This window comes from Lithobates pipiens, unplaced genomic scaffold (genome assembly GCF_037356315.1).
Source record: "Lithobates pipiens isolate NorthernLeopardFrog02 unplaced genomic scaffold, aLitPip1_a1.2 Scaffold_27, whole genome shotgun sequence".
In the NCBI taxonomy this organism is placed as follows: domain Eukaryota; kingdom Metazoa; phylum Chordata; class Amphibia; order Anura; family Ranidae; genus Lithobates; species Lithobates pipiens.
This window is the reverse complement of record NW_027507788.1, coordinates 223,038,531-223,062,832: the sequence shown is the minus strand read 5'-3', so window position 1 is coordinate 223,062,832 and position 24,302 is coordinate 223,038,531. Positions and strand designations below refer to the sequence as shown.

Sequence of the window (24,302 nt, the reverse complement as noted above, 5' to 3'; positions counted from 1 at the left end):
AGGATCAGCAGAGCTGGGGAAACAGAGCAGAAGAAACCAACAGGTGTCATCATACACGGTGAACAAGGTCCGAAGCAATATAGCGGGGACCAGAGAGAGAGGAGGTCCAGAAAAACCAGAGGATAAGCAGAGCTGAGGGTTACTACTTAGTGGGGGGGTCAGCAAAGCTGGGGGTGCTACTAAATGGGGCATCTGCTGTACGAGGGTACTAATGAGCTTGGGATCTGCTGAACAAGGGTACTAATGAGCTTGGGATCTGCTGAACAAGGGTACTAATGAGCTTGGGATCTGCTGAATGATGGTACTAATGAGCTGAGGATCTGCTGAACGAGGGTACTAATGAGCTGAGGATCTGCTGAAAGGAGGTACTAATGAGCTCAGGATCTGCTGAACGAGGGTACTAATGAGCTTGGGATCTGCTGAATGAGGGTACTAATGAGCTTGGGATCTGCTGAATGAGGGTACTAATGAGATGAGGATCTGCTGAGTGGAGGTACTAATGAGCTCGGAATCTGCTGAAGGAGGGTACTAATGAACTGAGGATCTGCTGAGAGGAGGTAATAATGAGCTTGGGATCTGCTGAACAAGGGTACTAATGAGCTCAAGATCTGCTGAATGAGGGTACTAATTAGCTTGGAATCTGCTGAACGAGGGTACTAGTGAGCTGAGGATCTGCTGAGAGGAGGCACTAATGAGCTTGGGATCTGCTGAACAAGGGTACTAATGAGCTCAAGATCTGCTGAACGAGGGTACTAATGAGCTCGGAATCTGCTGAAAGAGGGTACAAATGAGCTGAGGATCTGCTGAGTGGAGGTACTAATGAGCTTGGTATCTACTGAACGAGGGTACTAATGAGCTCGGGAACTGCTGAGCTCGGGAACTGCTGAAGGTGGGTACTAATGAGCTGAGGATCTGCTGAGTGAAGGTAATAATGAGCTCGGGATCTGCTGAACGAGGGTACTAATGAGCTGAGAATCTGCTGAGTGGAGGTACTAATGAGCTGAGGATCTGCTGAACGAGGGTACTAATGAGCTCGGAATCTGCTGAAAGAGGGTACTAATGAGATGAGGATCTGCTGAGTGGAGGTACTAATGAGCTCGGAATCTGCTGAAGGAGGGTACTAATGAACTGAGGATCTGCTGAGTGGAGATACTAATGAGCTTGGGATCTACTGAACGAGGGTACTAATGAGCTGAGGATCTGCTGATGGAGGTAATAATGAGCTCAGGATCTGCTGAACGAGGGTACTGATGAGCTTGGGATCTGCTGAGTGGAGGTACTAATGTACTGAGAATCTGCTGAACGAGGGTACTAATGAGCGGAGGATCTGCTGAGTGGAGGTAATAATGAGCTTGGGATCTGCTGAACGAGGGTACAAATGAGCTCGGAATCTGCTGAAAGAGGGTACAAATGAGCTGAGGATCTGCTGAGTGGAGGTACTAATGAGCTTGGGATCTACTGAACGAGGGTACTAATGAGCTCGGGAACTGCTGAGCTCGGGAACTGCTGAAGGTGGGTACTAATGAGCTGAGGATCTGCTGAGTAAAGGTAATAATGAGCTCGGGAACCCGCTGAACGAGGGTACTAATGAGCTGAGGATCTGCTGAGTGGAGGTACTAATGAGCTGAGGATCTGCTGAGTGGAGGTACTAATGAGCTCGGGATCTGCTGATCGAGGGTACTAATGAGCTTGGGATCTGCTGAGCTCCTTTAAAAATAATAGAAAATCAACGCACACACGGGGAATTTGCCAAGCTTCAAGTGGTAGAGAACTCTGTTACAGCACTTATACCTAGAGGTAAGCCTATAATAAGGCCTGGCCCCATTCGCTTGGCACCTAGGGGGTTAATGTGTGTTAAAGTAGAAGTGTAAAGTGAAAAGAATCTTGCCCCTCCCATCCACCATAACAATTATCATCAAGGTGAAAGGTCACCAATCCTTAAAGTGATACTAACCACATGCTGTGTGATGTACATCCCCTTCTATCTCTGTATGGGGATGACAACTGTCATTATTTTAATTTTTTTTAAAGTCCCTTTTTCCTCATTGATAACCGGCTGTCACATGACCCAGCTCTCTCCCAGCCTGTCTGCAGGGAAACATAAGCAGGAGGAGCTTCTAGTCCTCTGCTGCTGGTCACATGTTATAAAGAAAAAAAAAGAAAAACAGCCTTTGGAATACAAAGTAATAATAAATAATTCATATCAATAAAGCGTTTTTAATCATCATACAAATATATAGTTGAAATCAAATCTATTATTTTGTTGCAATAACAAGGTGTGGGCGGATTTCTGCCAGTCACAGGCTGTGCCACGCCCTCTCCAACCTGTGTCTTAGAATAAGACGGAGGTGAAGCCTCCATCAATCTACACGTAATTTCCCGCCCCTATTGTGTTTAGCTTGTTAGTGGGTGTGGAGGAGGAGGGAGGGAGTGGGGTGTCCTTTACCACTGTGTATACGCCCACATGTGTGACTCTATAGTCACATGGGCTGTTCAGATGTGCTGGGGAGTAAATGCTCAGCATAGAAACTCACTGAAAACTGAGCATGTGCAGAGCTGCCAACACTGCTCTGCAAAATGCCGAGCTGAATTGGGGGCATGGGCTGAAGGGGGAGATAAAGAGCAGCAGGATCAACCAGGCTTTTTGAAGAATGCAGAAAATTAATTCCATAGTGATGAGTATGACCAGCATGGAACACACCATTTATTCATCGTTTTTTATGATGGGGGTTTAGTGACACTTTAATGCTGAAGTTTATTCTGCTAACATTTTTGCTTCCAGTGCTCCTCCCAAGAGCCGCCAGCCCTAATACAACCAATGGGCTGGCTGTGGTGTGGAGTGGCATAGATACATGATGTTGGAAATGTTCCTCAGAGATTTTGCTCCATAGTGACATAATAACATCACACAGTTGCTGCAGATTTGTCTGCTGCACATCAATGATGCCGAATCTCCCGTTCCTCCACATCCCAAAGGTGCACCGGTGATACCCCATCCCCCACACCATTACACCCCCACCACCAGCCTGAACCGGTGATACCCCATCCCCCACACCATTACACCCCCACCACCAGCCTGAACCGGTGATATCCCATCCCCCACACCATTACACCCCCACCACCAGCCTGAACCAGTGATATCCCATCCCCCACACCATTACACCCCCACCACCAGCCTGAACCGGTGATACCCCATCCCCCACACCATTACACCCCCACCACCAGCCTGAACCGGTGATATCCCATCCCCCACACCATTACACCACCCACCACCAGCCTGAACTGGTGATATCCCATCCCCCACACCATTACACCCCCACCACCAGCCTGAACCGGTGATATCCCATCCCCCACACCATTACACCACCCACCACCAGCCTGAACCGGTGATATCCCATCCCCCACACCATTACACCCCCACCACCAGCCTGAACCGGTGATATCCCATCCCCCACACCATTACACCCCCACCACCAGCCTGAACCGGTGATACCCCATCCCCCACATCATTACACCCCCACCACCAGCCTGAACCGGTGATACCCCATCCCCCACACCATTACACCCCCACCACCAGCCTGAACCGGTGATACCCCATCCCCCACACCATTACACCCCCCACCACCAGCCTGAACTGGTGATATCCCATCCCCCACACCATTACACCCCCACCACCAGCCTGAACCGGTGATATCCCATCCCCCGCACCATTACACCCCCACCACCAGCCTGAACCGGTGATACAAGGCAGGATGGACCCCATCATCTGAATGTCGGAGGTGAAATCCAGACTCATCAGACCAGGCAACGTTTTTCCAATCTTCTATTGTGCACCCGGTCCGTCTGCCACCAACATCCATGCCATGTTCAAAGTCACCGAGATCCCCTTTCTTCCCCATTCTGATGCTCGGTTTGATCTTCAGCAAGTCGTCTTCACCGCATCTAGATGCCTAAATGAATTGAGTTGCTGCCGTGTGATTGGCTGATTAACAATTTGTGTTACCGAGCAACTGAACTAATAAAGTGTCCGGTGAGTCTATATACTGACCACATTGATATACGGTATACATGTCATTTCATTGCTCATAGGTCCCTTTAAATACAATATACTGTATATATCCGGTTGTATTGCCGGCTGTCGGGGAAGGTTTCGGCAATAATCGTGGATCCGGGTGTTGGATATGATCATAAAAAGATTTCTATTCATTCTTTTTTCCTTAGTAATGTTTCCCCAGCTCATTCCCAGAACCGACACAACATTGATTCATGGGGGAGGAGACGTCTCCCGCCATCCCGCTGTCACTCACACACACAATTATGGAGGTGTCTTTGACATTTTAATGAGACTGAAATGTGAAACCGCCGAAAATGGAAAGAAAGCCAAACCGTTACCACCGAGCAGCAGGAATTCATAAAACTCAAGGCTAAAAGTGATCAAAAATGTGTCTGTAGCACTGACCCCCGAAGGAGCGGCTGAATTTGTTGGGCTTACCGTTACCTTCTTCACCTCGTAGGCGTCTAGGGGGTTTCCCCAGGTAGATGGCCCAAAAACTGCAGAGACTGACCACAGATCCGCTTAAAGAGGAAGTAAAGGCAAAAAAATAAAAAAATAAAAAACACACCCTGTAAGGCAAAGGCATAATGAGCTAGTATGCATAGCATACTAGCTCATTATGAATAACTTACCTGAGAACGAAGCCCCCAAAGCGGTCCTCCGTCTTCCTCTTCGCTGCTGCCATGGACCCCGGAGCGACTTCCGGGTCTCGCTGCTCCGGCGCTGTGATTCGCTGGAGCCGCGACGACGTCACTCCCGCGCATGCGCACGGGAGCCGACGCTCGCGGCATATCGCCGTGATCTGCGGCCTGCCCAGTGCGCCTGCGCGCCGTAGACAGCGGTGGCTGTCTTCGGGTAAATATCTCCTAAACCATATAGGTTTAGGAGATATTTCTTGGACCTACAGGTAAGCCTTAATCTAGGCTTACCTGTAAGTCAAAGTGTGTTGTAAGGGTTTACAACCACTTTAAAGGGATTTTTATATGCGAAGAATAGTTCACAACACAATCTCTCAACATAGGATGGGAGGGTTTAGGTGAAAAGTCCAGGTCTCTCACTTTGAATAAATCCAGAGAATGGCCATTCACAGCTGGATCCTCACCCTAGTTGGACAGTCCTTCTCTCACCAGGCCTAGCGGCCAACAGGGTGCTTGAGTCGGGAATAAGTCTCTGCCACAGGCTTTGTTATAGAACACGTGAGGGAAACTTGAAATCTTGTAGAACCCTCGTGTGGTACCAGGATCTTGCAGCCGGTCCGGTGATACCGCACAAGATTGGATTCGCCTAGATCCTTCATCTTGTCCAGGTTCTTATTGAGAAGCCAACCCTTGCTTGGCCTTCTCCCGAAGAGTCCTCCCCTGGATACCTTCACAGTTGCTGGGCCTCTCCACTAACCGAGACGGCACCGGACCACCTCCGAATCCCTCCTTTCAGTTTCCTCGCCTCGGGCTAGCCAGCCGCCCAGTCGTAGAGTCGGGTGGATCCGCACCCCTGGCCAGGGATGTCCTGGGGGCTGGTCAGGAGGACCAGGACCATACAGTCAGAACATACTTCTGGACCGGAACCCCCCGAAACACGTGACATCCGCACCTTAAGTACCCCCTCCCAGAAAGCACAGCAAGAGCGACACTCCCACTGGGCTGGTTCCGAAAGAAAGTAACCTTAATGCACCCAAACTAAAAATGCCTGCCAAAAGTGACAGCGCCCCCCCATGGCCAGGCAGAACGCCCTGCAGTCCAGTCAGACTGATGCTGAAGTCAAAGATTTAGAACAATTAGATCCAAACCAAACTTCGGTTTCGAGGGTAACATTAAATTGTAAAACATATAGCGTGTGCTCTTCAGGAGGCGGCGCTACATGTCGAAGGTTATTAAGTGCACAGGCAGAGCCTAATAGACAAGCAGTAAACTGCGAAGGATCTACCTCTCTGTATCTGGGGGGGGGGGGGGGGGGGTTATAAAGTCCTATTGTGTACTTGTGGATCTTTTGTATGGTCCTCCTGAATATGTACATCAAATATCCCCATATGAAGGTTTGTACTCTGTCTGTGTCCCCCATCGCAGATTTTCCATCACTTCCTGCTTGGTCAAGCCATTGTCATCATGGCAGTGAGCCCAGGTAGCAGAAAAAACCCGACTGGGATTCAAATCCTTCCGAGATTTATCTACAACCAGAAAGAAAAGTTTTTAGATTGACAGACATTTTAAAGTATCTCACAACTTTAGTTAAATAAATTATATTTAAATATGTATTCCTATCTAACAAAAAATACCTTCTATTGATCTCCTGTGTTTGTTCTCCTTGGTCCCACTGTATGTAGGAATGTACCCCCCCTGCCTTGGTCACACTGTATGTAGGAATGTAGCCCCCCTGCCTTGGTCCCACTGTATGCAGGAATGTAGCCCCCCTGCCTTGTTCACACTGTATGTAGGAATGTAGCCCCCCTGCCTTGTACACACTGTATGTAGGAATGCACCCCCCCCCTGCCTTGGTCCCACTGTATGCAGGAATGTAGCCCCCTTGCCTTGGTCACACTGTATGTAGGAATGTAGCCTCCCTGTCCTAGTCACTCTGTATGTAGGAATGTACCCCCCCTGCCTTGGTCACACTGTATGTAGGAATGTACCCCCCCCCTGCCTTGGTCCCACTGTATGCAGGAATGTAGCCCCCTTGCCTTGGTCACACTGTATGTAGGAATGTAGCCTCCCTGTCCTAGTCACTCTGTATGTAGGAATGTACCCCCCCTGCCTTGGTCACACTGTATGTAGGAATGTAGCCCCCCTGCCTTGGTCCCACTGTATGCAGGAATGTAGCCCCCCTGCCTGGTTCACACTGTATGTAGGAATGTAGCCTCTCTGTCCTAGTCCCACTGTATGTAGGAATGTAGCCCCCTGCCTTGGTCACACTGTATGTAGGAATGTAGCCTCTCTGTCCTAGTCCCACTGTATGTAGGAATGTAGCCCCCCTGCCTTGGTCCCACTATATGCAGGAATGTAGCCCCCCTGCCTTGTTCACACTGTATGTAGGAATGTACCCCCCCTGCCTTGGTCACACTGTATGTAGGAATGTAGCCTCTGTCCTAGTCCCACTGTATGTAGGAATGTAGCCCCCCTGCCTTGGTCACACTGTATGTAGGAATGTAGCCTCTCTGTCCTAGTCCCACTGTATGTAGGAATGTAGCCCCCCTGCCTTGGTCACACTGTATGTAGGAATGTAGCCCCCCTGCCTTGGTCACACTGTATGTAGGAACATAGCCCCCCTGCCTTGGTCACACTGTATGTAGGAATGTAGCCACCCTGCCTTGTTCACACTGTATGTAGGAATGTAGCCCCCCTGCCTTGTTCACACTGTATGTAGGAATGTACCCCCCCCCCCCCCCCCCCGCCTTGGTCCCACTGTATGTAGGAATGTAGTCCCCCTGTATGTAGGAATATAGTCCCCCTCTCTTGGTCCCACTGTATGTAGGAATGTAGCCCCCCTGTCTTGCTCGCCCCTGAGATGGATCTGTGGGGTTTGTAGTGTACATAGTGCACGGATCATTCCAAACAAAGGGAAATGAGGTGGTAAAGGAGAGGCTCCGGAGCTCATGGAGGACATTACAGGAGGAAGAAAAACAAACAATTTCATGAAAAACAGATCAAAGGGTCTCTGAGTAGAGAATGTATATGGATTATTTTTAGAGAAAAATGATATTGTTTGGTGTCACTATTAGAGGGGCTACATTAGCCTGACGAGAGATGTGGGTATTTATCGAGAGACGTGGGTATTTATCGAAAGACGTGGGTATTTATCGAGAGACGTGGGTATTTATCGAGAGACGTGGGTATTTATCGAAAGACGTGGGTATTTATCGAGAGACGTGGGTATTTATCGAGAGACGTGGGTATTTATCGAGAGACGTGGGTATTTATCGAGAGACGTGGGTATTTATCGAGAGACGCGGGTATTTATCGAGAGACGTGGGTATTTATCGAAAGACGTGGGTATTTATCGAGAGACGTGGGTATTTATCGAGAGACGTGGGTATTTATCGAGAGACGCGGGTATTTATCGAGAGACGTGGGTATTTATCGAGAGACGTGAGTATTTATAGAGAGACGCTGGTATTTATCGAGAGACGTGGGTGTTTTTTCGAAAGAGGTGGGTATTTATAGAGAGACGTGGGTATTTATCGAGAGACATGGGTATTTATCGAGAGATGAGGGTATTTATGGAAAGAGGTGGGTATTTATCGAGAGACGTGGGTATTTACCACCCTCTTTCTTTGTGTCTGGCAGCACTTGTTACGTCAGGGACGCACCGCGGTTCAGGTGTCTCAGGAGTTGGAGGTCATCACAACGGAGTATGAACAGGAGACGATGGTGATGAGCGGGGACGTCTCGAAGCAAGGTGTCATAAAACCCATCGGAGTGCACACCGTTATTAAAGGAAGACTCCACCTCCGCATGGGCAATGCTGGTAAGGAACCCTCTTCTACCCCCATCGTGACTCAATGTTATTCTTACAGTGGAAGTCCACCTCAATTCACAGATAATATACACTATATTGCCAAAAGTATTGGGACGCCTTCCTTTACACGCACATGATCTTTAATGACATCCCAGTCTTAGTCTGTAGGGTTGAATATTGAGTTGGCCCCGCCCTTTGCAGCTATAACAGCTTCAACTCTTCTGGGAAGGCCGTCCACAAGGTTTAGGAGGGTGTCTATGGGAATGTTTGACCAGTCTTCCAGAAGAGCATTTGTGAGGTCAGGCACTGATGTTGGATGAGAAGGCCTGGCTCACAGCCTCCACTCTTAATTCATCTTAAAGGTGTTTTTATCAGGTTGAGGTCAGGCCTTTGCCAGTCCAGTCCCTCCACCCCAAACTCGCTCATCCATGTCTTTATGTTATCAGTGCCTCTCCTTTCCTCTCATCAGCTCACATCAGTGCAGCCTCCTTAGTGCCCATCAGTTCAGCTTCATCAGCGCAGCCCATCAGTGTAGCTTATAAGTGCCCGTCAGTGCCACCTCATCAGCACACATCAGTGTCACCTCATTAGTGCCCGTCAGTGCCACCTCATCAGAACACATCAGTGTCACCTCATTAGTGCCCGTCAGTGCCACCTCATCAGCACACATCAGTGTCACCTCATTAATGCCCATCAGCGCAGCTCATCAATGCCCATCTGTGCCTCCTCATCAGCACACATCAGTGTCACCTCATTAGTGCCCGTCAGTGCAGCCTCATCAGTGCTCGTCAGTGCAGCCTCATCAATGGCCATCAGTGCAGCCTCATTAGTGCCCATCCGTTCCTCCTCATCAGCACACATCAGTGCAGCCTCATTAGTACCCATCAGTGCTGCTTATAACTGCCCATCCATGCAGCCTCATCAGTGCCCACCTGTGCAGCCTCATCAGCACACATCAGTGCAGCCTCATTAGTACCCATCAGTGCTGCTTATAACTGCCCATCCATGCAGCCTCATCAGTGCCCACCTGTGCAGCCTCATCAGCACACATCAGTGCAGCCTCATTAGTACCCATCAGTGCTGCTTATAACTGCCCATCCATGCAGCCTCATCAGTGCCCACCTGTGCAGCCTCATCAGCACACATCAGTGCAGCCTCATTAGTACCCATCAGTGCTGCTTATAACTGCCCATCCATGCAGCCTCATCAGTGCCCATCAGTGCTGCTTATAAGTGCCCACCCGTGCAGCCTCATCAGTGCCCATGCATGCAGCCTCATCAGGGCCCATCCGTTCCTCCTCATCAGCACACATCAGTGCAGTCTCATTAGTTCCCATCAGTGCAGCCCATCAGTGCTGCTTATAAGTGCCCATCCATGCCTCCTCATCAGTGGCCAACCATGCCTCCTCATCAGTGCCAAACCATGCCTCCTCATCAGTGCCCATCCATTCCTCCTCATCAGCACTCATCAGTGTCACCTCATTAGTGCCCATCAGTGCCCATTAATGCAGCCTCATCAGTGTCGCCTCATCAGTGCCCATCAGTGCAGCTTATCAGTGCCCATCCATGCAGCCTCATCTTTGCCACCTCATCAGTGACCCCCCCCCCCCCCCCCCCCCCGGTGATTAAATGCCACCAAAAAAAAATTCTATTTGTGTGAAAAAGATTAGCAGAATTGTCACATGTGTACAGTGTAGTATGACTGCGCAATTGTTATTGAAAGTGTGACAGCGCTGAAAGCTGACAAATGGCCTGGGCAGGAAGGGGGTAAAAGTGCCCGGTATTGAAGTGCTTTATGTGATTGGTTGCATGCAGCAGTCACCTCTAATATAGTAATATATATATATATAGCCAGAGAGGAAACGTGTCCAATGAAAGCCTTGCTACAGAACTGCGATCGTCATATACTTTAATGACCGGTCCTCTCTGATGTCATTATTTCTGCCTGGATTCTTTTTTTCATGTACAATTTAAAGCTTCTTCAATAATTCAGATGTATTTTTAGTAGACCGGACCAGGCTGATGTTTAGCGAGTTGCACGTTTTGCTCGCGGTATTCTCGAAGGAGGACTGGAATCCCTATGGGGGGGCTCCCGGCAAACCCCTCCCCCCCCCCCCCCCCCCGCGCTCTCAGATCTGTGTGTGTAGAAGACCAAAGTACTTCTTCCATCTTTTCCCCCGGCCTGGAGCGGGAGATGAGGCCGGGTCTGGACAGAATTTGCCTGCGTGGGTTTCAGTTTAGGACGGGCAGCTTTGGTCCCCATTCACTCTTTTTCCCACTTGCAATATTCATGCGATTCCACGTGTCGCAGATACAGTGCCTTAAAAGTATTCATACCCCTTGAAAATTCCCCGCATGTTGTCATGTTACATCCAAAAAACATAAATGTATTTTATTGGGATTTTTATGTGATGGACCAACACAAAGTGTCACATAATTGTGAAGTGGAAGGAAAATGATAAATGATACAAATAAATATGTGAAAAGTGTGGGGGGGAGGGGCATTTGTATTCAGCCCCCTTTACTCTGATACCCCCCCCCAACTAAAATCTATTGGTACCAATTGCCTTCAGAAGTCACCTAGAGTCCAACTGTGTGTAATTTAATCTCAGTATAAATACAGCTGTTGTGTGAAGCCCTCAGAGGTTTGTTAGAGACCCTTAGTGAACAAACAGCATCTTAAAGACCAAGGAACACACCAGGCAGGTCAGGGATAAAGTTGTAGAGAAGTATAAAGCAGGGTTAGGTTATAAAAAGATCTCCCAAGCTTTGAACATCTCACGGAGCTCTGTTGAATCCATCATCGGAAAATGGAAAGAGTATGGGCACAACTGCAAACCTACCAAGACATGGCCGTCCACCTAAACTGACCGGGCCGGGCAAGGAGAACATTCATCAGAGAAGAGCCAAGAGGTCCATGGTAACTCTGGAGGAGCTGCAGAGATCCACAGCTCAGGGGGGAGAATCTGTCCACAGGACAACTATTAGTCGTCTCTCCACAAATCTGCCCTTTATGGAAGAGTGGCCTATCAGTGCAGCATATTAGTGCCTCCTCATAAGTGCCACCTATTAGTGCCCATCGGTGCTGCATATTAGTGTCTCTTATTTTCATTTGTTTAGCAAAAAAAAAAAAAAAAAAAAAACCCAGAGGTCATCAAATACCACCAAAAGAAAGCTCTATTTGTGGGGAAAAAAAATTATAAAAATGTCATATCAGTAAAGTGTAGCATGACCGCGTAATTGTCATTCAAAGTGTGACAGCACTGAAAATTGTCCTGGGCAGGAAGGGGGTGAAAGTGCCCGGTAGGCACGTGGTTAAAGATGTAGAAACTGGCCTTCTCCAGTGTATAATAATAAAGGGAAGTCCAGTGTGTCCCCACTTCCTGCTTTCTTAGTGGGGACACACTGTGTTCCCTCTCATTTCAAATTTTTCCACATAATGTAAGAAAAGTGTTTTTTTTTTTTTTTTTTTGTTTTTTAAATGACTTTAGGTACACGGCGTGATTGGTAAAACATAACAATCATATGGCGGTGTTTCCTCAAATTAGACTGCAAAAGTAGAAACACTGCTTTAACCACTTGCAGACCGGACCAATTTGCTGGTCAAAGACCAGACCCCTTTTTGCGATTCGGCACTGCGTCGCTTTAACTGACAATTGCGCGGTCGTGCGACGTGGCTCCCAAACAAAATTGACGTCCTTTTTTTCCCACAAATAGAGCTTTCTTTTGGTGGTATTTGATCACCCCTGCGTTTTTTATTTTTTGCGCTATAAACAAAAATAGAGCGACAATTTTGAAAAAAACGCATTATTTTTTACTTTTTGTTATAATAAATATCCCCCAAAATATATAAAAAAACATTTTTTTCCCTCAGTTTAGGCCGATACGTATTCTTCTACATATTTTTGGTAAAAAAAAATCGCAATAAGCGATTATTGATTGGTTTGCGCAAAAGTTATAGCGTTTACAAAATAGGGGATAGTTTTATAGCATTTTTATTAATAATTTTTTATTATTTTTTTTTTACTAGTAATGGCGGCGATCAGCGATTTTTATTGTGACTGCGACATTGTGGGGGACCCATCGGACATTTTTGACACATTTTTGGGACCATTGTCATTTATACAGTAATCAGTGCTATATAAATGCAGTGATTCCTGTGTAAATGACACTGGCAGTGAAAGGGTTAACCAGTGGGTGGCAGTGTAGGGGTTAAGTGTTCATTTAGTGAACACTGATCTCTGCTCCAATCACATGGAGCAGAGATCAGCGTCACTAGTTGCTAGGCAGAATGGAGAAATGTTGTTTACACAGCATTTCCTCCATTCGGCCACTCCGTGAGACGATCATGGGGATGCCCGCGGCGATCGAGTCCGCGGGTCCCGCGACCGGACTCACGGGGGTCCCGACCAGCGCGATGGCAGGGCGGCATTGAATATTGGACGTACCTGTACATGCGTTGGTCGGGAAGTGGTTAAAGAGTAACTCCACCAATGTTGAGAAAAACCCCTCCCCCGGGTGATCTCAGGCATTGTAACAAACTTTGTAGCAGCTCCTACTTTTTGTTATCCTGAAGAAATAGCTGCTTGTTTCCTCTGCAGACAGATTCTGATTGCGAGGGTCTGGGTTCATTAACCCTTTCATGACTAAGCCTATTTCTGACATTTGGTGTTTGCAAGTTAAAATCCGTATTTTTTGCTCTAAAATTAGAACCCGCAATATATATATATATATATATATATATATATATATATATATATATATATATATATATATATATATATATATATATATATAATCATATATAATTATTCTTTTTTTTTTTTTTTTTAGCAGAGAATAAAACGGCGATTGTTGCAATATTTTATGTCACACGGTATTTGCGCAGCGGTGTTTTAAACGCAACTTTTTGGGAAAAGGGACACTTTCATGAATTTAAAAAAAAAAAACAGTAAAGTTATCCCATTTTTTTTTTTGTATAATGTGAAAGATGATGTTACGCCGAGTAAATAGATACCAAACATGTCATAATTGCACGCACTCGTGAAATGGCGACAAACTTTGATACCTAAAAATCTCCATAGGGGACACTTTAAAAAAAAAAATTACGGTTACCAGGTTTGAGTTACAGAGGAGGTCTAGTGTTAGAATTATTGCTCTCGCTCTGACGATCGCGGCGATACCTCACATGTGTGATTTGAACACCGTTTACATATGCGGGCGCGACTTCCGTATGTGTTTTCTTTGCTGTGCGAGCTCGCGGTGAGGAGGCGCTTTAAAAAAAAAAAATTCTTATTTATTTTTATATTATTAAATTGTGTTTTTTTTAAAAAAAAAAAAACATTTTTTATCACTTTTATTGCTATCACAAGGAATGTAAACATCCTATGTGACAGGTCCTCTTTATAGAGGGATCGGGGGGATCTAAAAAACCTCCAATCCCTCCTTTACACTTCAAAGTATTCAGATCACTGAAAACGGTCTATCTGAACACTGTATATTTTTTTAAATCCGGCGCCATTGGCAGCCGAGTAAACAGGAAGTGACGTCGCTTCCTTGTTTACATCCAGGAGACTGGAACAAAGACGTTTGCGGCTTCATTACAGTCTGTCTCTAGCCGCGGGAAGTGGCAGATGGAGGATCGGGTCTCCCGGTGGGACGGGAGGCCCGGTCAGAGCGGCAAGAGGGGGGTAGGTCCCCTCCCTCTCCTCCGGGATAACAATCGAGTGGCTTTTAGCCACATCGGTTGTTATGCCTGGAAAGCCGATCACCTGATCTAAAATATGGTACCGGAATGACGCCTGCAGCTGCATATCATCCCAGTATAACCCCTGAAAGCCGAGTATGCATATCCGCGTACGCTTGGCGGGAAGGGGTTATAATCACCTGGTTCACTCTCAGTGTTCTAATGAGGAAAGCTGCAGGGTCTGAATCCCTTTTGAAGTGTTTAACCCTTGGGGAGTATTTCACCAAAACTGAAATTCCTATTTCAGGGGATGCCTAAAATCTGACTTGTATCTTAGTGCGGACTTCTGGGAAAATCAGAGAGCCAATCACACAAGCAGAAAATTACATTTCTGTGTACAGAGTGCCTCCTGGTGGCCATATTGCATTTTACAGAAAATGACAACACTGCAGATTGGGAATGAAAGGTAATTTTTAACATCCAATTGCAATATAACTTATGTAGCAATTGTATATGTTACATTTTATTTATTTGCTACTTTTTTCCCAAGAAAGTGGAGTTACCCAATAACTTTTATTATTCTTTTTAACTACTTCCTCCCCTTATTCTTTTAGCTTTTTTCCCCCAAAACCTTAGTGTTGCTTCTCTGTCTTTCTTTCTCTCTCTTTCGTTTTCTTTTTTTTCTCTCTCTCTTTCTTTTTCTTTTTTCTCTTTCCTTCTTATTTCTCTCTTTCTTCCTCTCTTTCTCCCCCCTCTCTCTTTTTTTTCATTTTCTTTCTTTTATTTTCTCTCTCTCTCTCTCTCTCTCTCTCTCTCTCTCTCTTTCTTTTATTTTCTCTCTCTCTCTCTCTCTCTCTCTTTCTTTTATTTTCTCTCTCTCTCTCTCTCTCTCTCTCTTTCTTTTATTTTCTCTCTCTCTCTCTCTCTCTCTCTCTTTCTTTTATTTTCTCTCTCTCTCTCTCTCTCTCTCTCTCTCTCTCTCTCTCTCTCTTTCTTTTATTTTCTCTCTCTCTCTCTCTCTCTCTCTCTCTCTCTCTCTCTCTCTCTCTCTCTCTCTCTTTCTTTCTTTCTCTTTCTATTTCCCTCTCTCTCTCTGTCTCTTTCTTATTTCTCTCTCTCTGTCTCTTTCTTATTTCTCTCTCTCTTTCTTATTTCTCTCTCTCTTTCTCCCCCCTCTCTCTTTTTTTTCATTTTCTTTCTTTTATTTTACCTCTCCCTCTCTCTCTCTCTCTCTCTCTCTCTCCCCCTCTCCCCTCTCCCCTCTCTTTCTCTCCCCCCCTCTCTTTCTCTCCCCCCCTCTCTTTCTCTTTTTAATTTTATCTCTCTCTCCCCCTCTTTATCCCCCCCTCTTCTCTCTCCCCCCTCTCTTTCTCTTTTTAATTCTCTCTCTCTCTCTCTTTCTTATTTCTCTCTCTCTCTTTCTCCCCCCCTCTCTCTTTTGTTTTCATTTTCTTTCTTTTATTTTACCTCTATCTCTCTCGCTCTCTATCTCTCTCCCCTCTCTTTCTCTCTCCCCCTCTCTTTCTCTTTTTAATTTGATCTCTCTCTCTCTTTCTCTCCCCCCCCCTTCTCTCTCCCCCTCTCTCTTTTTTCATTTTCTTTTATTTTACCTCTCTCTCTCTCTCTATCTCTCTCCCCCCCCTCTCTCTCTCTCTCTCTCTCTCTCTCTCTCTCTCTCTCTCTCTCTCTCTCTCTCTCTCTCTCTCTCTCTCTCTCTCTCTATCTCTCTCCCCCCTCTTTCTCTCTCCCCCCTCTTTCTCTCTCCCCCCTCTTTCTCTCTCCCCCCTCTCTTTCTCTTTTTAATTTTCTCTCTCTCTCTCTTTCTCTCTCTCCCTCTCTCTCCTGTGTAAGTACAATCTACTTTATTGCTCAAGGTGGTCTAAACGTTATTGTAAAGGTAAATAAAAAAAACAAAACATTTCTATACTTAGAAGACTCTGGGCCGGTGTTCTGGCATATAGCATCCATCCATCAGATAGTGTCCGCCCGTACTGTGCAGGCGCAGCGCTTGCGCAGTACGGAGCAGAAGGAGATTCGGAAAATCTCCAAAGATTCGCTGCGCCATGAGTGGAGGTGGTAGCCCCACCATCCAAGCGGACATAGGGCTGCAAATATTGCTTCGCTCGCCACTGTTCGGGCTCTTTTTATTCCAACTCTATGTCCACTTGGATGGTGGGGCTAGAACCTGAACTCATGGCGCAGGCACCGTTCATCTTCGGCTATTTTCGGAATCTGTGTGTGCTGTGTACTGCGCATGCGCAGTACACAGCGGACACTATCGGATGGGGGACTGTATATGATAGGATACCGGAAATTCTGCCCTAGTGCAAGGTATGTAAGGTAAAACATGTTTAGGCGTTACAATCACTTTAATACTCGACCTGGCTCCTTCCCTCTAACGTGTTTCCCCCATTAGAGGGTTTATCATGTTTTTCACCATATTGCATTTTACAGAAGATTACAGCAGCTGCAGATTGGAAAGCAAAGGGAATTTTTAATAATATTCAATTACAATGTGCCTTATGTAGCAATTGTATATGTTATATCATTTTATTTATTTTTTTATTATTACTTTATTAAAAAAAATTTCCACAGAAGTGGAGTTACCGTTTAAGTGAAGGTGTTGCCTTTCCCTGCTTGGTTCACTTTAAGTTTATTCTCTATCCTTAGTCTGGGGGATCTGGTCCAAGTGTCCCCCCGGATCCCGTTATCCTCCCACGTCTCATTAATCGCTCTCTGGAAGTGCGCAGTTGTCAGCTGGTATGGGGGAGCGGGTGGAGATCACGCCGGTGTCATGTTTATCCGTTCTCCATCTGTAGCGGTAATGGAACTGGCAGAGTGACAGCACTGCAGGTGGCGGCGAGAACGGGGCTTCGCCTCTCTATCTGCGTCCAACGGCAACGTACAATAAAAAAAAAAAAATTATGTAATTAATTCTAGCAAAACTATTATTATTATTATTCTACTGGATTTATATGGCGCCAACAGTTTGTGCAGCACTTTACAATATAAAGGAAAAGACAGTGCAGTTACAATATAATACAGGAGGGTTGAGACGGAAGTATAGATTGCCCCTATGCTGTGTATTCAGAAATAGCGTTTATTAACGATCGATGTGTGTATGGCGATAAACCAATGAAAAGACAAAACCCGCTAATTTTCTATTTTTTTTGCGCAGTACCTGGAACGGCTCGCCGTGTCTTCGTTCTGCGCTTCCAATGTCGCTTCTCCTGGTCCTTTCTTTACATTTCATTCTCCTTTATATTGAGCCGCACCGGCGATTAGCGTTATTAGTGATTGTGCGATCGGGTTTGCTGTGTGTTGGAACCATGGAGCTAATGGGATCTGATTATTCTTAATCCTATAGTTAAAAAATAAATCACTTGTATCTCTGCATTACATAATCACATTAAAGTTAAAGCTGAACGCCAAGCACATTGTTAAATACACAAATATATACGCACCGATCAGCCATCACATTATGACCACCCACCATCACCCAACGAGGCGTGGACGCCATTCATTTGTGTTTTGCAGTCCAGTTTTAAGTGCATGGCTGTTAAAGCGGAGCTCCACCCAAAAGGAGAAGCTTGGCGATCTACGTCATTTCCGGCCCATCCTCCTCCCCACTTCTGCCTTCTGTGATGAGACCCATTTGGCCTGGGCCGGAAGGGAGGAGGGGGGGGGGGGGTGCCTGGTGTTGAAGCAAAGTCCTATGGTGCTCCAATGACTCCCATTGACATAAACCTCAAGAACTTGGGGCGGCGCTCTAAGCAAAGTCCTATGGTGCTCCAATGACTCCCATTGACATAAACCTCAGGAACTTCGGGCGGTGCCCTATGCAAAGTCCTATGGTGCTCCAATGACTCCCATTGATATAAACCTCAGGAACTTCGGGCGGCGCCCTATGCAAAGTCCTATGGTGCTCCAAAGACTCCCATTGACATAAATCTCAAAAACTTGGGGCGGTGCTCTAAGCAAAGTCCTATGGTGCTCCAATGACTCCCATTGACATAAACCTCAAGAACTTGAGGCGGCGCTCTAAGCGAAGTCCTATGGTGCTCCAATGACTCCCATTGACATAAACCTCAAGAACTTGGGGCGGCGCTCTGAGCAAAGTCCTATGGTGCTCCAATGACTCCCATTGACATAAACCTGAAGAACTTGAGTTGGCGCTCTAAGCGAAGTCCTATGATGCTCCAATGACTCCCATTGACATAAACCTCAAGAACTTGGGGTGTCGCTCTAAGCAAAGTCCTATGGTGCTCCAATGACTCCCATTGACATAAACCTTAAGAACTTGGGGTGGCGCTCTGAGCAAAGTCCTCTGGTGCTCCAATGACTCCCATTGACATAAACCTCAAGAACTTGGGGTGGCGCTCTAAGCGAAGTCCTATGGTGCTCCAATGACTCCCATTGACATAAACCTCAAGAACTTGGGGCGGCGCTCTAAGCAAAGTCCTATGGTGCTCCAATGACTCCCATTGACATAAACCCCAGGGGCAGGAAAGGGGGGGGGGTCTGGTGTTGAAGCGGTTAAAGAGCTGGGAAGCAGTAAACCTATTGTAGTTGAGTGGGTTTCCTGGCCGTGCCGCGGTCCGCACATAGGACCTTGTCCTCAGTGTAAGAGTGAAATAGGAGAGCCGTATTCTTTACCCTTGCAGCGTAAGCAGGACTGCGTATCCTACGAGAACGATCGATTTAATCTTCATTACCTGCTAACTAAGCTCTGCGTCAACTTGTCTCTGCCAGGCGCGGCCTCCCGCCACGAACCTTCACTTGATCTTGACCTTTCCCTGCCCTGTGCTGAGAAATTCTGCGTGATCCGCACAGACCTTGTACACCGCCATGACATCCATTCCTCCAGCCGTTATTAACTTTTCATGTCTCTTTGATCCCTAAGCCCAGGTTCTCCGAAGCCTGTTATCCATGTCTTGCGCTGATGAGAGATAACAAGCCCAAAACAGTTGTATGCAGGTTGGAATAAATTGCCAGTTTATTTTAGCCGGTGGCTACGCTACAAAGCCACATTCCTGGAGGGCTGGCAGGCCATAAAGGGCCTTTTTGCATGGATGCCTTCATTAAAAAGTATCTTTAGCCAGAACTGTTACTTTTAGTTATGGATTGAGCGGTGAAGGGTTAGAATTAATTTCAGTTTGTTGTTGCCAACGTTCTACATTCTGTCCTGTACTATTACAGGTTGATGTGAAAGTGGACTATCACGCCCTAAAATACAGTTTATACTGGTGAAACGTATTGGAAACCACATGGGCATAATCACCCCAACACCACAATGGGTTGACATTGTGGTGTTGGGGTGATTATGCCCATGTGGTTTCCAATAAGTTTCACCAGTATAAACTGTATTTTAGGGTGTGATAGTCCACTTTTATTAGAAAGAAAGACATCAGTTGCCAACGTAGAGGTTCTTCTACATCAACAATTAACTAAAAATGCTGAGCCACCTAGCTCCCTTGTCAGCAGCATGGTTGATCTTCTTACTAGTCCCTCTGACTGTGTTGCCCAGCTTTCCTGCTTCTCTCGGCTAACTCAGCCTTTAGCCGCAGCGTGCTGCTTCACAGGCCCACTCCTGGCCTCTGGATAGGGGTTCTCCTGTCCACCTGACTCCTAAAACAAACCCTCCTGGCTACTGGCTAGGGCACCTCTGACCCCTGGTTGAGATATCCCATCACTTACCTATTGCATGGGCACCTCTGACCCCCGGGTGAGACCTCCTACCTCTTGACTCCTGGCTGGGGCTCCTTTGACCCCTGATTGAGACTGCTTGACTCTTGGCTGGGGTACCTCTGACCCCTTGGTAAGATCTCCTATCACTTAACTCCTGGCTGAGGGCATGTCTAACTCCTGGTTGAGACCTCCTGGTTCTTGACTCCTGGCTGGGGTACCTCTAACCCCTGGTTGAGACCTTTTGTTTCTTGACTCCTGGCTGGGGGCATGTCCAACTCCTGGTTGAGGCCTCCTGTCTCTTGACCCCTGGCTGGGGGCACCTTGACCTCTGGCTGAGACTTCCTGTCTCTTGACCCCTGGCTGGGGGCACCTTGACCTCTGGCTGAGACTTCCTGTCTCTTGACTCCTGGCTGGGTCACCTCTTACCCCTGGTTGAGACCTCCTGTTTTTTGACTCCTGGCTGGGGGCATGTCCAACTCCTGGTTGAGGCCTCCTGTCTCTTGACTTCTGGCTGGGGTACCTCTAACCCCTGGTTGAGACCTCCTGTCTCTTGACTCCTGGCTAGGGGCACCTTGACCTCTGGCTGAGACTTCCTGTCTCTCGACTCCTGGCTGGGTCACCTCTTACCCCTGGTTGAGACCTCCTGGCTCTTGACTCCTGGCTGGGACACCTCTAACCCCTGGGTGATATCTCCTGTTTCTTGACTCCTGGCTGTGTCACCTCTTACCCCTGGTTGAGACCTCCTGTCTCTTTACTCCTGGCTGGGACACCTCTGACCCCTGGGTGATATCTCCTGTTTCTTGACTCTTGGCTGGGGCACATCTGACCCCTGGTTGAGACCTCCTGTCTCTTGACTCCAGGCTGGGTACCTCTAAACCCCGGCATGAGACCTTCTGTCTCTTGACTCCTGGGTGGGGGCACTTCTGACCCCTGGTTGAGACCTCCTGTCTCCAATATGGGAGCTGTCCCCAAACTGAAAGCCCTGAGCTATCCTCAGGCCTGAGTATACAACAACTGTGCACACCTGTGTACTCACACAGGCTGTAGGCACCCAGTAAAATCCAAATACAGGATCGAATGTTCTGTCCCACCCAAGGCACTTTGAAACCTTCAAGCTTCAGGCCTCAATCTAGATTTACAGAAACCAGAGAAAGACAAAAACTCAAAAATCTTGCAATAAGCGTTAATTTGAATCCTTTGTCATTTTCTCCTACATTTCCAAAGTGGAGAAAGGCGCACAATGAGTAGCACCATATAAATCCAAATGAAAGAAATGGCCATCACTACTGAAACCCTATGGGGTCGTGTCTGAAAAATGTATTGTGCAGATGTCTTAAGACGTTTACACCACAAATGATCAACTTTTTTTTTTGTCTCCTAAGTGCGTTAGCCCCATCTAGTGGCCATAATGCAGTATTTTTTTATTTATTTGAGCAATAAAAAAACATACATGGTGACGCATGTAAATGCTGGAGTATGTGGCATAGAATAGACAAGAAGGTAATAGTCCAAGTTGGTCCATAAGAGTTTATTCACTCTTATCAGCTCCTTCGTAGACTCAAGAAACGTCTGTGAATAAAAATGGCTTGACAAAGGAGCTGGGTGTCTAAAGCATACGTAGCCATGCCCCCATTCCGCCCCAGTGCTGACATCACTTCCGGTGGGCTCTGCTCTGCCCTCTATGGCCCCTAATCATTTCCTGCTTCCTGTTTTGCCAAGGCTGCGGTGGTATCCTACACATTCTGGACTGTACTGACTGATCCCGGGTGCAGAGATTCCATCTGCAGGTGACCCATTTGTGACCTGCACTCCATTTTACTGCCACATGTGAGTTGCCACTCTGTTCATTATTACACTCAGATTGGTGCTCTCTGCTGTGTACTTCTTTTGTTAGCAGAATTTCAGAAAATGCTGCATTATGGCCACTAGATGGAGCTGATGATCATAGGAAGCAATCATATTACAAAAAAATATGGCAATCATTCATTGTGCCAGTGTTTTAAGACACAACCTTGGTGCTGTGTCCTGAATAAGGTGGTTTGGGCTGGAGACCACGCTGGACTGACTGGATCGGTATCTAGATGTGGGTAGGTGGATACGTGGGCAGTGAGGAAGAAGTCACTTCCAGTGAATTGAGCCCAAGGGTGGATGGTAATGTTGGTCACCGTTTGGGGGGCTTGGGCTGCTAACTTTCTGGTACAACCGTTTGGTTGTTTCAGTGAGAAGATTTGAGAGAAGGAAGGAGAGCCCATCGTCCTGCAAAAAAAATTCAACTTTTTGTGTAGGGTTCACAAAACGTCTATTGAAAGGGTAAAATATGTATGGCAAACCAACACTTTTTGGGAGAACACACTCCCCCCTTCTTCATGGCTGACATATACGCATACTAAAACGAAACAATTCGCTATTGTGGTAGCTTTGCGTAGGGTTCATAAAGCGTTTGAGTAAAACATGTACATCAACCCAACGTATTTCGAGGGAATGGGCTTCTTCAGGACCTATAAGCATAGATTTAAACAATTAGTAATTGCGGTAGGTATGCCTAGTGGCTTAGAAACAAACAGATATAAACGAAACATGCATAAAAGTCAATGAAGGCATATGTAGAGAAGGAAGGAATGCCCATTGTCCTGAAAAATTCAACTTTTTGTGTAGGGTTCACAAACGTCTATTAAAAGGGTAAAACATGTATGGCAAACCAACACATTTTGGGAGAACACACTCCCCCCTTCTTCATGGCTGACATATAAACATACAAAAAGGAAACAAGACTTGAGTGAGAAGGAAGGAGCGCCCATTGTCCCCGAAAAATGCAACTTTTTGTGAAGGGTTCACAAAACGTCTATTGAAAGGGTAAAATACGTATGGCAAACCAACACGTTTTGGGAGGACACGCTCCCCCCTTCTTCATGGCTGACATATATGCATACTAAAACGAAACAATTTGCTAATGTGGTAGCTTTCCGCAGGTTCATAAAGCGTTTATTGAGTAAAACATGTACATCAACCCAACGTGTTTCGAGGGAATGGGCTTCTTCTGGACTTATAACCATAGATTTAAACAATTAGTGATTGCGGTAGGTATGCCTAGTGGCTTAGAAACAAACAGATATAAACGAAACATGCATAAAAGTCAATGAAGGCATATTTAGAGAAGGAAGGAGCGCCTATTGTCCCGAAAAATGCAACTTTTTGTGTAGGGTTCACAAACGTCTATTGAAAGGGTAAAATATGTATGGCAAACCAACACGTTTTGGGAGAACACACTCCCCCCTTCTTCATGGCTGACATATAAGCATACTAAAACGAAACAATTCGCTATTGTGGTAGCTTTGCGTAGGGTTCATAAAGCGTTTATTGAGTAAAACATGTACATCAACCCAACGTATTTCGAGGGAATGGGCTTCTTCAGGACCTATAAGCATAGATTTAAACAATTAGTAATTGTGGTAGGTATGCCTAGTGGCTTAGAAACAAACAGATATAAACGAAACATGCATAAAAGTCAATGAAGGCATATTTAGAGAAGGAAAGAGCGCCTATTGTCCCGAAAAATGCAACTTTTTGTGTAGGGTTCACAAACGTCTATTGAAAGGGTAAAATATGTATGGCAAACCAACACGTTTTGGGAGAACACACTCCCCCCTTCTTCATGGCTGACATATAAGCATACTAAAACGAAACAATTCGCTATTGTAGTAGCTTTGCGTAGGGTTCATAAAGTGTTTATTGAGTAAAACATGTACATCAACCCAACGTGTTTCGAGGGAATGGGCTTCTTCTGGACCTATAACTATAGATTTAAACAATTAGTGATTACGGTAGGTATGCCTAGTGGCTTAGAAACAAACAGATATAAATGAAACATGCATAAAAGTCAATGAAGGCATATTTAGAGAAGGAAGGAACGCCCATTGTCCTGAAAAATGCAACTTTTTGTGCAGGGTTCACAAAACGTCTATTGAAAGGGTAAAACATGTATGGCAAACCAACACATTTTGGGAGAACACACTCCCCCCTTCTTCATGGCTGACATATAAACATACAAAAAGGAAACAAGACTTGGGTGAGAAGGAAGGAGCGCCCATTGTCCCCGAAAAATGCAACTTTTTGTGTAGGGTTCACAAACGTCTATTGAAAGGGTAAAATATGTATGGCAAACCAACACGTTTTGGGAGAACACGCTCCCCCCTTCTTCATGGCTGACATATATGCATACTAAAACGAAACAATTTGCTAATGTGGTAGCTTTGCCTAGGGTTCATAAAGCGTTTATTGAGTAAAACATGTACATCAAACCAACGTATTTCGAGGGAATGGGCTTCTTCAGGACCTATAAGCATAGATTTAAACAATTAGTAATTGTGGTAGGTATGCCTAGTGGCTTAGAAACAAACAGATATAAACGAAACATGCATAAAAGTCA

The 24,302-nt window shown here is 46.2% G+C and overlaps 1 protein-coding gene across 2 annotated transcripts in view; it reads left to right on the top strand.

Annotated features, from left to right (window-relative positions):
- NPHP4 (nephrocystin 4) overlaps positions 1 to 24,302 on the top strand; it is a 570,758-nt gene that overhangs the window by 404,416 nt on the left and 142,040 nt on the right. For both annotated transcript variants that reach the window (XM_077458285.1, XM_077458284.1), the window contains exon 18: positions 8,332 to 8,512. In XM_077458285.1, coding sequence (XP_077314411.1) covers positions 8,332 to 8,512 — 181 coding nt within the window. The remainder of the gene's footprint in view (positions 1 to 8,331; positions 8,513 to 24,302) is intronic.